Genomic DNA, 15380 nt, shown 5'->3' on the forward strand with positions numbered 1-15380 from the left:
TTATGTATATATATATCTATATCTATATATATATATATATATATATATATATACTGTAGTACCAGTACTATTATGGCTCCCACATTATGTCATTCAGTTTAAATAATCTCTGTTAACTGTTACCTTGCTTCTTAACTACACAAGTGACCGTTGAATCTGGGTAGTTGTTCAGTTACTGTTGTGGTGCTATCTCACCTGCTCTGGTGTGGACTTGGAGAGTACATCTGCACTGGAGTTAGAGCATCCCCAGGTTGAATAAATGTATCTGTTGCTATCCTCACAAGTAAACATGGATAAATGTTACATCCCGTGTCCAGATGAATCCTTCCTCCAACAAGTGGAAACCGGACTGCCCCTGTTTAGCCCGTGGAAACTAACAATACCTTAAGAATTGGCATGTGTAAATTACTGCTTTTAATGCTTATAATAAAGGCAAATAAATGTAAGGATATCATTATTCTAAAAGAAAAGAATAATAAAGTTAATCTGTCAATCAATTACATTTACAGAATTATAAAATGCGTTTTTTTTTTCTAGTGGCACAGATAGTAGGAATATGATCTCAGAGGTCAGCAGACACTGGTTGTTATGTGTTGGATTTCAGTCCAAGAATCATGACTCTTATTGTCTTGGAGGCCCACCCCGACCTCTTCCTCTCCCAGGTCCAGGTTGAGGCCCTCTGGCATTTCCAGGAGGGGCTCTCCGTGGCCCCGGGGCACGGTTGACAGGCGCTCTGGGGTTTGTGGCAGCCAATGACACATCTTTTTGTAGTTTAACCCCTTTCCCTGCTGCACCTGGCTTAATTTTAGGAGACTTGCTGCCCTTCTCAATTACAACATCTAAGAGACAGAAAGTAAGAAAAATGAGTGGTGAGGCCTCCCTCACAGTATAGGTGCAAATAGTATGATAGCACATGCAATAAAGGAATATGCAAGGGTGTGTGCAGTGTGTGTGTTTACCAGGAGGGGGTGGCTCTTCCTCAGTTGGAGGAGGTATCAGAGACTTGTCTGGGAGCAGGTCCTCTAAGTCTTTCATTACTTGATTAGTACTGTCCTTGTTGTTCCTGCGATTCTTCTCCTCATCCCGAGCCTAAACAGTGCAAGAATAAAACATGAGAGTCTTCAGTTTTATCAAATATTATATTTAGCAGATTGAAAAATTATGAGAGAATAATTTGCACTATTAACCATTTTCATCTTCCTTTTAAGGTCCAAGTTTGCTTGTTGGTATCCTTTTGACACCGCATTCAGGTAGTAGATGGCCAACCTGTTACACAGTATTATAAATCTTTAAGGTGAGAGCCACTATAAACGGTACAGTAGCTTAGACCATAGCCAGAAAATAATACTCTTAACGAGAGATCCTCAAGTTCTGTGACTAAACTTTCAACAATTGCACCCACTGATTCTGGTATTTTTATTATCTTAATGTTTAAATTAAACTAATTTAGGACACAAAATAGAACAAATCAGACTCTTATATTTCCTTATGTCTGAGTCTGGTGCCCCCTTGTGGTAGAACAAGATGAGACACAATGGGAGAAAGCAATTGCTTCCAATTTCATCTTGTACAGGAACATTTTCCTTTGCAATCTCACTATGCCATGACAATATTTGAAAAGAAACTGTAATCAAACAAAGACAATCATGCACACAATCCAGTTAGTGTATACATGATACATAAAAGATGTGAAATGTTGTAATAACCATGGAACTGTACAGTTGTTTTGTGTAGTCAAACTTCATGTTTTTGAATGTCATTATTACTTTTCCATTCAACTCCTGTACATTGAACGGCCTTTTGTAATTTGTAATTTGTCATTTGTAGAAAAGTATTAAACAATTGAATGATACTCACACCATGAGGAGGACAGCAGGCATGATGAGTCCAGGATTAGTTGCATATACAAAAATGTTCCCTATAAAGGAGGGTAGATCCTTATCTATAGTTTCCATGACCACATCATACATCTTCTCTTGACCACTGGAGGAGGGGAATTCATTTTTGGTTAATAAGTTACCAACAAATTGTAATATAAGACTTTTAGTAGTAGTAGTCGTTATTTTTATGTGATTTAGAAACCTGCTGAAGGACCAGAGATCAAAATGACCTTGAGATAATAATTTATATGGTTCATCCTGCTAAAATACATTTGTGTTTGTAAACAGTACCTTGGAAATAAAGGCAACAAATATAAGCTGTCAGGGATTTTCTTTTGAGTACTGTCTCTAAGGGCTACAGTACGGTAAGTAAAAACTGTATCATGGAACAAACATACTACTACTGCATGAAATATTCCTATTGAACTTGTAATGAACAATGTACAAACAAATATACATATAAAAGTACCACTAGCTCTGTTACATAGAAAATAGCTTATAGGCTACTGGAGATGGAAATGTGAAATTGCATCATAAACAAGACACAGCCATGGTAAAGGGTCTCAAATAGCCTTCTTTACTTCGGCAAAGTTGAGCTAAATGCTAATGACAGGATGCTAACAAGATAAACATTAAATGCTAATATACTTCTAGAAGTTTTTGGGGTATTTTGTTTCTCTAAAATGACTTAGTTCAGCTTGTTAGCATTCTAGATGAACACACACTGAAAATCACAGTGAGTATGATCGGAAAAGCATTAGACTTACTTGTTTCAGTAGGGCCTATATAGAAACTTGTCTATGCAGACAAAATTCCATTACAATCCATCCAATTGTTCTGGGAAAGATAGAAATATGACGGAAAATGTCCACTAGCAGAGTGACCATGCTAAAAGCTATCTATAACGCCATATTGTTGTGAGAGGAGGGGGGCATTATTCAGTCTAATTCGGACATCTTGATTAATTAACTCTATATAATGTTTGAGAAAGATTGACTGAGTTTATATTCTGATTAGAGTTATTTTAACATGCAGATGAACTCATCATGAACTAGCCCAACAATCTAATTTTGTGAGATTATTTTATAATTCATCATCATTCAGTTTACCATTTTAGTCTCCTCTCTCTCTTACTGACCTGAACGGTCCACAGTCAAAGGATGGGGACAAAGTCATGATGGTGTAGACAACAGGGAGCAGGCTGAGGAACAGCACAAGCAGCAACAGGCCCATGTAGAAGTTGTTAGACCCCGAGGCCTTAAAAACCCGTTCATGAGGAACGTTACAGCACATCACGGCCCAGCACTGGTAGTACATCGAGACCAGCAGACGCAAAACATTCAGACCCACCAGACCTGGACAATAAAACGCTCCCATCCTGAGAAAAAAACAGCAAGGTGAGCATCACTATTAAATAATACTGTGTCAACTTTTAAACATTAATTAAGTCAAATCCAATGAGTCTCTGTTTAGTATTTTGAAGTAATAAGTTTGAGTAACGTTTGCTCCAATATCAACAGTCAAACAATTTACATATTTATTAGTAAATGCAGGATGATTAGGAGATTAATGAGCTAGAGAAATCATCCAATAAAGAAAAAAAAAAAAGCTTGTGTTGTCATTCACCATATCATTCCTTGATTGAAGATCAGTCCTAGCACATTTCCACTGATGTCAAACTCTCCGTATGAAGGCTGAAATAAACCCAAAAACATGCTTAACATGCTTATTAAGTCAACAATAACTAGGTTGATACACTTTGCGTTTGCTTCTCTCTCTTTCTGTCTTCCGCCCTTCTTCTCTGTCTCAGTAATTAAGTTCCCATTGCGGTGTCCTGTTTAAATGACTGTTAGGGATCAGCTGTCTTGCCAGATGTCATTGTGTGGTATCAGGTTGACTTGGAAAGACATGGTAGCTATTTGTACTAAAATGTCACTCTTATTTTTTATCTTACATGGATATTGAACTTGCTTAGTGTTTTGTTGGATAGTTTTCAGGTGCCAACAGATTCACAGAGGTTACACTTAAATATATATATATATATATATATATATATAATTCATTCCATTTTTTTTTACATGATTTAACCAAATGAACAATAAACACAAGTTCCAGGAAACACATTGACCCACTGATACACACACTGTGAGTACTCACAAACCCAGCCTCCAGGTCCCAGCACCAGCAGTAGTTCAAGTAGCGCACGAGGACGGCTCGTATGAAGTCTCCAATCAGGATGGACAAATAGGTCACCTGCATGTCCGATACGATCAGCTTCACAAACTCCTACACAGCATTAGAAGCAAAAGAGATTAAAACAAACACAAAACAGGCCAAGGAGCTCTGAAATTGTGTGTCTTCTTTATGATAAGGCTATGAAATGACACTACTGACTATTCCCACTGCAGTCTCCCAACAGGGTCCTCTGATGGTGTCGGCTGGGTTAACATTCTGGGGAGGCACGTTTGTAGTGTTGTAGTGGGAGCTGTAGTTGGCAATGTACTGATTTAAAGCCCATTCAGTGGCATTCTTGATTGCCTTCTCGCTCTCCAACTGAGGAAAACCAAAAAAAACCTCATAGACAAGGCAAGGAATATCAAATGTATCAAAGTTAACGTGCAACATAAAGTACTGCCTCTCAGGACTTAGCACATTCAAACACATTTAGCTATGACTATGCCTTTGGGAGCAACTCTGAGTTCAGTGGCTTGCCCAATGACACTGTGGCATGTAGACTGCAGGGGCTGAGGATCAAACCACCAACTGTCCGACTGAGAAACAAACACTCTACCACTAAGCCACCCTTTAGGGGATGATATAGTTTTTAGGCTTGAAATGAATAAAGTGTTTTGCATCTTTTTGTACGTATTGCTTATTTCTTGTACTTATTGCTTGATATCTTAAATTCCTATTCTATTTTATTAATATTTGATTTGTATACAACTATATTTCTACTGCTATATTGTGTTTATAGCAACTGTAACAACCGCATTTTCCCATCTGATTCTGAAATGCATATCATTTGTGGTAAGATTGATAGCACTTTCACATCCATCTTGAAAATATGACATACAGCCAGGAGTCTGTTAGCTTAGCTTAGTTTAGCACAAAGAATGGAAACAGCTAGTTAACATCACATGAAAAGATTCTGCAAAATGTAGCACTTGCAAATTTGTATGTAAAATAGATATATTGTACATGTTATCAAATGATTTGTATGGATTAAACAAAGAATATTATATAGCTAGCTATCTTGAATTGTGCTTGAGCAAGGAGACAGATTAGCTGCCTCACCTTTGCCAGTCTTTGTGCTAAGCTACTGTAGGCTAACAGACTGCCGGCTGCAGTGTTGAAAGAGGTGATCTCTTGATCTTCTCATCTTACTCTCATATCAGTGTACAAACTTTTGCTTAAAAGGTGAAGATTCAGAAAATGACACAGAATAACACTTACTGACTTTTCTGTCATACCTTGGCTGTAACTTCATCAAACAAGGCGAAGAGGAAGGTGTAAAGGTTTCCCAGGAAGAGGGCAAAGATTCGTCCCAGCTGCCACTTGAGGGCAACACGAGGGTGATAGTCCTCCAGCTCTGCAATTGTCTCAAACAGAGGAGGACACACCAGGCCAAGCAGAGACATCACCAACTCCACCTGACACATCGAGCAGGAGAATGGTGGAGTTAGAAACCCACTTTTTTTCTGTCATTTTCCTCATCTCTCCTAATTTTCAGATGTTCTTGTTTTCTCTTCAAATGATAACATGAAAGACTGTAAGCCTAAGGGTAGGAAAAATGAAAAGGTTTTGCTTTGACATGCCTCGTTCTTTTCCAACCACGAGAGATCTTCGTTCTCCATATTAGAAAACTCCTGAGAACGTTTCACCACAAAGTAGATGAGAAATCCACTGCCTCCTAGGCTGCACAGGATCAAAAAGTTTGCCAGAACCCTAAGGAACCGGCGTAGATGGATGTTTTCATCTTTCTGGCTCTCCTGTTCATCTACGATGGATTCCTACAAACGGGCAAAATTAAACCTGTTTGACGGACAAATTACACATTGTTGTGTTCACACATTGCTTCCCTGGGCTAAATTTCTTATTCCTGTCATTTCAAACTCTTAAACATATAACTTTTTTTTTTGGCTATTCTTTACATCCTGGTCTGCTAAGATTGCTGTTGTAGAGGAGTTTAAGTTCAATGCACTCACACACAGTTCAACACACACCTGCTAACCTTGAAGCTGGTTGTAATGGAGGCATACTTATTGTCTGCAGTCTCAGGGTTTCCTATCAGGTAGTCCCAGCTGGTGAACATCTTCCAGCTGAAGGTGAACTCTCCCTCCTCTGCCCCATCCCCCCCTTCATTTGAATTACGAGCCATCCTGAGAAGGGAAAAAGATAAGACCATATAACAGGGCATGGATGTGAGCGACTAAATAGTTAAATGTCGTCACCCTCATTAGTCTGCATCAACAATTACTTGTCAGTTAAATTAATTCTTAAATGTGCACTATGTAGTTTTGGTAGAGACATTTGAAAGTTGGAGAAGTGTACAGATTCTGTGGTATATGTTCATAACTCTATACACAAACTGTCCTCAGAGGAAAATTTGGTCCCTGTAATACTGTTTGAAGATAAGTTATGGTGGGGGGCCTGCAACAGTGAACCGTAGCTTTTAAGCTCCTGGTAGCTTTTAAGCTCTAAACATTGTTCCAGGGACCCTTTTTTAAGTAAAGTTTGTGTATATAGTTCAGAAAATAGAGCCTAGAATAGTTTCACTTCTCCAACTTTCAAATTTAACCACCAAAACTCCATAGTGCACCTTTAATATTTCTGTTAATGTAGGCCCACAATGCTGGTCAAATGTTGTGTCTAAGTTGTAACACAGCAACCCACCACTAGTTTGGGCTGTAGATCTGCTTAGTGTATACTTCCATACTGCCATCATTTTATTATTATTATTTTTTATTTTTTATTTTACAGGGACATTGCATATTAATAAACATTTCAGTAAATATGCCAGAGTTAGCCAAAAGGCTAATTAAACAACACGCAGGCTAGTTGTCTGCACGCAATGCTCTACAACCTGGACTGTTCAGCTAAACGCATTTAACGTAATTAAATTAATTAATGAATGGATGCGGACTCAGGTGATGGGGATTCGACTATGACTGGACTCAGAATTCTTCTTTAGACTTGAGGTTTGGTTACTTGACTATGACACTGCAGCACAGGCATTTAGATGCAAGGAAGACCGAAATATGACAGTTTTCTCACCTTTGGAGTAGTCGACTAGCCAGAATTTAAATTTCTGTTTAATTGACTGGGAAACTAGTTGTTAGAAATATCCCTATGAAAGAGACTAAAATATTTCTTTGGGTGTTATTGATGATACTGCTCAAATGTGTGTGTCTTGTCTTACGTTCTTATGACAACCATCAGGCTGTATCCAAAGATGCCAACTCCCACCAGCAGGTACGACAGTGGAAGTCTGAACTGCAGCACCCCAATGGTCCGATCACTGTTGTAGTAGCCATAGAACAAAAAGGAGTACTTGCAGTATCCCTGTTGATGAGTTATGCAAAATAAAAATAAATTAACATTCATACACCATAGACTGTATATAAGAAGTAGACAACAGCTCCTTAACGTCACCTGTTGTTTTGAGAATTAATATTTTGAAGCCTTGAGTTGTCACTTTGACCATCATTGTCTTGGTATTTTGGAGAATGGGGTAACCAAATTAGGAGAATTGGGAAACTGCAGGGACTCAAATTAGCTCATGAGCCCCAGCAGGCAGCTTGTGGCCCCCACCAATCAAAGCTGCCATGTCAATGAATATTCATAACTTTGAGCTTTCAATAAGTCAGTTGTTATGGGGATACTAGAAATCAAGTAAACATGTTTCTTAATGCTGTAAAGTGGGGTGTTTTGAAAAATGGTCCTGAAAGACGATAGATTAGTAGAACAGACTCGTGTTTGAAACATCAGTTGTCCATTATAAGTATCTCTAGTTATGGAACTTTACTGTTTTCTACAATTGTCAGTATCTATTTGATGTAGCTATAGTGCTTAGAGAAATGCTAATGTTAGCATAACTAATGTGCTCACAATGAAGATATTAACAGGTTATTAAGGTATGCTAATTACCGGTATCATTTTCCCCTTTTCAGTCTAGCTTGCAAACATGCTTGCTAATTAGCACAAAACTCAAAGAGCAGAGGAAGCTTGTGGTAATTCCTGATCAGTGTCTCAGTGAAATTTTAAACAGATGATGGGGGGGAAATAGAAAAGTCAGGGGATCAACAAAGCTATTAAGATTTATCCTCTTGGAACCATAAATGGAACCAACCAACTGTTCAAGCCTTACATCTGTGATGCTAGGATAGCTTAAAAAAAATCAAACATCAGTATTTAACATTGCCTATCTTTTACTCGTGTTTTAGTAATATTGTCCATCTGTAGTCTTGACATAACTTGAGTAAAAAATAATAAATAAAGCTAAAATTCTCACTCGAAAGTCAAAGAGCACAGAGAAGTCCATGGCGTTGTCCTGCTCAGCTCGAGGTACAATTTTCCTGGGAATGGAGCCATATGGAAGACCCATAAGGAGCTAAACACAGAGGAGAGGGAGGAAGGTGAAAAAAGAGAGGAAGAAAGCATGTTTAGTATCAGCTACATCAGCTTATACCTGCTAAGATCATCTGTGAAGGAGACTGTACCTCAGGCACAATCACCAGGCCAAACATGAACCCAAACAGGACCAGATTCAGACCGTACATCCACCTCAGAAAGATAAAATAGGACGCCACAGATGATCCAAAGTGACCTGAAATTAGGAAAACACAACTTCACTTTACCTATACCATGTTACTCATACCATGTTATTTTATACATTCAGTTATTCAGATATGGTTGTACCAACTTTCCACATCCTTTATCTTCCTCTCCCAGGGTATACAGGCTGTTTTGAAGTTCTCAAAGTCACGTTTAAACTTGATCCATTTCTGAAATTTAAAAAAAGGCATATAATGGTTATTTTAACACTGTCAAACTCATGAACATGTTTGAATTATTTTGGAGCAGATTACCTTGGTCATCATGACTTTGAATGCATACAGCCTCTTGCCTTTACCTTTACCAAGAGCTCCTTCATATTTCTCAACAAAATCTTGAGCCTCCCTAAAAACAGTAACACAAACACCAACCAATTAAATTCACTGAAAAGCGTGACCTATTAACAAATGAGTTAGGAGTACCAGATTGTTAAAGCTTCAGGATTTGGATAGTTTACTGATTGATGGTACACTGCATAAAGTACGAGTATCAAGACTTGGCAGCTAGTGGGTCAATAAGCCACAACATGCATGAAACTGTGTCAGACTCATGAAAAAGTTAAGGCAGTGCACCTATCCAGTTCCATTACTTACAATGAGCTGTACATAAAGACACTGACCAACACTAGACTTAGCCTTTGCCCTGCCAAGCTAGCCGGATGTGTTTACAGTCTTGTAACACAAAGAGGAACATCTCCAACAGGCCTAACTACAAACAGTCTAGTCTGTGCTGCTGTGTATATTCATTTTACATTACATTTTTTTTCGATTGCTATGACACTTTTTTCAATACTTTTAACAATTTTCCTAAACTCTTAACACAGTTAGCACAACATCCATCTCTGAAGGCTATGCAACTAACACATTTCTTGTTGCTTAGACACAAAATGCATACATTTAACACAAATTTGAACTTCTTTTACACACAAGCTCAACCAAGACCAAAACAATGGATTTTTACAGCCAAATTTACTAATGATTTCACATTGTATGTCAGAACAGATAACATCATGTTCTAAACCTAACCTATAGGCTAAAGTCTAAGTGGATAGCTGTTCATATTGGAGATTGAAACACATATATATCCCCTGTATTTTTTTCCATTGCTACTGAGAAACAGCTGATTGAAATTATGTAAAAATATAAATCACAGCTGATTCCCATAGGAACACACTCAGGGGTTGAGGTTCTTCCAATCGCATGACCATATGTTATACAGTAAAAAATGACATCTTTGGGCTGATCTTGTGTGCAAAAGGAACAATATAGAGCAACATAAAGAAAGTAAATACAATGCCTCGAGAGGGAGAGGAAGACGGGTACCAGGACAAGGGAGAGGAAGATTCAAGATTTGTCACATGCTCAACAGATGTGCAGTGAAATGTAAAAACTGTTACAGTAAGCAAGGCCACACAATAAACAAATTACTACAGTAATACACATACATTAAATGTAGAAATATACTGTAAGATAAGAAAAGAAAAAAGTATAAATATTCAAAATGTAGAAAATGTAAACAGTCTAATGAGTAAAGTGTCAGCGCGTAAAGTGTCCAGGGTGTCAAAATGCAGACGAGTACCAGGACATGGGAGAGGAGGGGGACAACGGCAAGGGAGAGGAATACCTGGACGAGGATAAGGCAGAGGGAGAGGAGTTAGAATATGTGGTGGCGCTCAAAGAAGGACCAGAACTAGGGTAACTGATGAAATAAGAGCGACTATCATAGACCATGTCATAAACCACGGGTTATCATACAGAATGGCTGGTGAACGAGTACAGCCAAATTTTAGACGGGACACATCCGGATTTTTCAAGAAACCAACAGGTAGGATATTGTATAATGGCTTATCCTACTGCAAAGTGTAATAATTTTTACCTAGTATTACAGTTACTGTAAGCCTCCGATTTCTAATATGTAACTGTATTTTGTCTCTCTAAGGTTTCAAAGTCTACCTCCCTCAGGGGGCAGAGGAAAGCCCCTAAATGAAGAACAGGAACTTGCCATTATCAACATGGTGATTGCTGACAATGAAATACAACCTGTCTCTGTCTTCTTCTTCTCATAAACTGTACATTTTATAAAGCTACTCTGATATGGGTCATTCCTTTTTTGTTTTGATTTCCTGCAGCAAAAGAAACAAAATACATGCATTTACTTAGTGTGTGTGTGTGTGTGTGTGTGAGCAGAATTAAGTACATGTGAAAAATTGTCATTAATCTGATATTCCTGGCATGCTGCACCAAAAAGGTCATTTTTTGTATATCATTCAAGGCAGAGTTGAGTTCTACAAATGTTGTGTTTCCTAGAAGAGGTATAGCCTTGATTTGCATTTTGACAATTAAGGGTTGTAAGAAACCTGCTCTGACTTCTTTGTGTTTCCACAATTCACAGGACTTATAAACAAAAGTACCAAACACCTAAAGCCAAATTTAAAAAGTTTTAATAATGCAAGATCGACATCACATGTACATGACATGAGTGATGGTAGGCTTCAAGGATAGCACGTCTAAATAATAGTAAAGGATCAAAAAGACAAAATAAACTAAACATCAAAACAAAAAAAGGAAAGGAGCACAAAGGAGGCAGAGTTAAAAGATTGAGTTAAAAGATTGAGTTAAAAGATTGCAACTGTTTTTCTTATTACTTTAGCATTATGAGTCTTCTCTTTATGCGCCAAGGTTTGTTCCTTAAAGTAGCAATCTGTTTCTTCTTCTCCTCTACCTGTTCCTTTAGGGCTTCGATCTCACCTTCAGACAGCGATTGGTCATCAGAGTCAGAGTCAGAGGAAGAAGAGCTGATAAAGGGAAAGAGCTGTCAAATGCTGTGGCCTTCAACAGTTAGTTTCCTATTCACAGATAAGTAGTGAGCTATCCAACAAATAGACACTATAAGATTAATCTTGTAAATAAATGTTTTTAATTGTGTTAGGTTCATGTTTCTTGCTAATTAAAACTCAATTTTCAGCTCAAACATCTCTGACTAGAGTTTTAACTCAATTTTCAGTTCTACATTTATTGCTGTAAAGGAATGTATGTTGGTGCATATTGAGGTGTTAAAAATAAGTAAGGACATGTCATACTTTCACCTTACTATTATTCATAATTTATTTCAGCCTCTTCTGTACTCGCTCTGTGTTAAGTTCTAATTAATGTAAGAAAACACATTCTGGCATGTTAACCTGTTACAATGAGATTGCATAAAAAGTAAAAATGCAGCTATTGCTGGTAAACTTCAGCATGGGACCATAATGCCTAAGCTTCAATTCAAGTAATTGTAATGCATAATGCAACCTCCAAAGAAACTAGCAATTCTAAAAATTCAAGGTTGTGCTAGAGAAGAGCTAGTTTGTATGATATGAAGTCTAACCATTTCTACCTATACAAATGTATTAACATTTGTTTTGACTGGCCAAACTGGGGAAAGCCTGTAGCCATACAAAGGGTTAGCAACTTTATGAAATTACTTAAATTTGCAGGTTTAGGAGCCATGCTTCGGATGTGCATGGACTGAAATAGGACTTCTGCTACTAGCTAAAAGTTAAAACAATGTCTCTCAATGACAGAAATGTGGATGTTTAGTTCTGTTGCCTTTGTTTTAAGCCAGAGGTAAATAATGAATAAACTAATGTGCCTTCAACAACTGAGAGCAGCTAAAAGTCTGTCTGACTTCAATGTGTTCACCATGCTACATTAACAATTCAATATACTGTATGTGCAGTAGGGAAATATGGAATTATTATTATTACATTCATGTCATTAATACAACTGTCTTCAACTGTTTCAATGTTTCATCACCAGAGTCTGTCAGGGTTACTGCTTTAGACTGAATGGTGAAAGCCCATACAGGTGTGTGGAGCGTGCATGTAAGTGAGAGAAAGCTCTCAGAGAATACTGCACCTGCTAAACTTCCCACTCTTCTTTTTCCTGTCCTTCTCACCAACTTTGTCCTTCCCTTCTTTCCCCTTAACTTGTCCCTTCTTCTCCTTATTCTGCTCCTCTTTCTCCTGTTTGGAAACTCCTTTCCCTCGTTTTTTCTTCTTCTGTCGGTCGTCTTCGCTCTCCTCCTCACTCTCCTCTTTCGCAGCTTTTATCCTAGAGGCCCTTGAACTTTTGCTCTTCACACTCCGACTGTCTTCCTCTTCTTCTTCATCACTGTCCCTGGGCTTGGCCTTTTTCTTTCGTCCTTTCCTCCTTGGTTCCTCATCCTCCTCATCTTCATCCTCCTCATCATCACTGACCCGTTTTGCTTTACGTTGTGGTCTGACTCTTCTGTTTTTAGCTCGCCTTCTGGCCTCCTCTGTGACAAATGCACATTTTATATTACTAGCTAAAACATCAATCCTGCAAGACATCAATAGTGCAACAGTAATGTTGCTCTTGGTACATTGTCAAGCCTATCAATGGCACGAAGAAGAAATTTGGTGAAAAGTTGTAAAAGAAATTGACAGAAGGGAAATTAACAACTGTTTCTATAAAAATAAAAAAAACTCACCTTCACTTCCGCTATCTATCACAGCATCAACATCCATCCCAACTGTGGACAGGGAAAATGAAAATAAAAAAAAAACATACACAAAAATTAAGGGGTTGAATCTCAAATCATATATATTTGCCAGCTAACAAAGACTTTTACATTTTATACAGATTCATAGACAACAATAAAGTTATTTAAGCTTCACAAGATAATATGCCTATTCACATAAAAAAATATATCTTACCATCTTCCACTTTAATAACAGCATCGTCCTTCCTCTTTGGAGGCATATTCTTGGGTCTCTGTTAGTTTTGGCGATCTTTTCTGTCTGAAGTTTGTGTTCTCACTTCTAATTCCTCCACATCCATGAGTCACTCTGTACAAGCGGCTGACACATCTGTGAAGGTCCTGTGTCAAAAAAACCAAGACACACACACTTACACACGCCGTCTCATATTGACACACACAAGCAGGAACAGGTGTGCCTCTATTCAAAAGCTGGGCTCCTTGACGACCGGCAAAGACACACAGAGTCCATTAGATCATAATCAGGGGCCGGGGAGAAAACAAAATGGACACACAATGGGCTTGTCAGTTAATTGAGTTTGACTGGCAAAAACAAGATAATTAATACTGATCCCAAATCCTTAAGTTTGTTTAAACAAAATACAGTATATAATCTTAAGGGAAATGCTGATGGTTACTCATCATCACTCAGTTGTGACCCAGTAAGTAGACACCAGAGCAAACATAAAGGTCAGCCCCATCAAAGTTAGATGAATCTTTAAGTAACCCTGAGGGAAAAGTGAAACAGGCCACTGTGTTTAAATGTTTTCCACTTGTCCTCTGTGGTAGTGAGGTTCAACCATAGCACACCGCATTACTCCTTCGATATTCTCATTCTCACTCAGCCTCAAATGGATTTTGTTCAGGATAGTTTCACATGTTTAAGGTCTGTCTCTTAAGGAAACTCACATTTCAATCCAAAATGCTATAGATCATCGTCATCATTCATTAGGAAGACACATCCTTTTGTGACACTATAAGTGAGGGGGAACAGAAGCCATAAAGCCTTTTCTGGTGAAGAAGGCAACAAAAGGTAATCAAGACACTTTAGCAATATTTGAAGCATGTAGTTCTGGCTAATTGAGGAAACACAACAAGGGAAGGTTTGTACTAAAAAAAACGTTTCCTCTTCATATGTATCCCTGCTTTAGTTTTTTTTAAATTGCTGATGGTAGGCCTATAGCCAAGGGGAAAGTTACGAGTAAGGGTTGAACAATGTTGCCTGTCCCTTTCCACATTATGTGTTTCAACCTCTAACATGTAGCTGATACCTGTGTGGTTATGTTGAAATGTCAGATGTGACCCTTTAAATAATAAAGGAGGAAACAGGAGACGTCAGCTGCTACACAGCGAACACAGAGAACAACACACTGGTGAGGGATGTATGATTTTTGGCCTGAAGGTTTCTAGCTAGAAGGCAAACTAACCCCACCGAGATCATTTCAGATCCTCAACTTCCTGCAGTCATTCAATTCACTGTAGGCCTACAGAGAGAACACGTTCAAAGCTTAGTTGACGTGTTTTAAAAAAGATCATTAAAATGCCAAACTTGCAATCAGTCAGACCATTTTTCAGCTAAAATAGCATATTTCATGACCAGTGAGCTAGCCTACTGTTAGATAACAGCTAACATTAGCATGTAAAAACTTCCTTGCTAATTTAACTGTTTTAGTAGGCTAGCTCACTGGTCATGAAATGTGTTATTTTAGCTGAAAATGCCCTAGCCTCTATGCAAAAAGCCTTAATGTATTTCTTAATTATTTATATTTATTGTGCTATTCTATTCTGTATTGTTTAGGTAAAATACAAACAACTTTTTTTATTGTTTCGTGTAACACTATCAAACAGTTATGTTAGAAAGGAATTGATTGAGCTGACATGATGCTAACTTTTTTCAAATGCTAGCTAATAGCTATCAAATATTTGCTCTATTATTCACATTATTTTACAGATATTTTTGCATTGATGTTACTCAGCCATAATGTTTGAGCCTAGCCTTCTTAGCGTGCCGTCATATTGTGGGATATGCTCCTCTCTGTCTTCACCATTTTATCTCACTTTACTGTGGGCTACTAGAGCACATTTATGCATTTAATAAAAAATAAAATGGGACACAATCAAACAGTC

At 38.0% G+C, this 15380-nt stretch overlaps 1 protein-coding gene across 1 annotated transcript; it reads right to left on the bottom strand.

The window, feature by feature from the left end:
- Positions 1-45: 45 nt before the first annotated feature.
- On the bottom strand, positions 46-13477 carry tmc2b (transmembrane channel-like 2b). The gene is made up of 20 exons (XM_061039324.1): positions 13432-13477; positions 13206-13247; positions 12611-13010; positions 11359-11508; positions 8969-9059; positions 8803-8884; positions 8600-8706; positions 8392-8490; positions 7300-7442; positions 6112-6259; positions 5696-5890; positions 5351-5530; positions 4275-4433; positions 4038-4166; positions 3507-3574; positions 3019-3258; positions 1858-1983; positions 1188-1266; positions 960-1089; positions 46-839 (listed from the first exon to the last, which is right to left on the bottom strand). Exons 1-20 carry the CDS (start codon positions 13475-13477, stop codon positions 622-624), a joined length of 2832 nt encoding a protein of 943 aa, XP_060895307.1. The 3' UTR covers positions 46-621.
- Between the last annotated feature and the right edge of the window lie 1903 nt (positions 13478-15380).

Source organism: Labrus mixtus, chromosome 5, assembly GCF_963584025.1.
Source record: "Labrus mixtus chromosome 5, fLabMix1.1, whole genome shotgun sequence".
Classification (NCBI taxonomy): domain Eukaryota; kingdom Metazoa; phylum Chordata; class Actinopteri; order Labriformes; family Labridae; genus Labrus; species Labrus mixtus.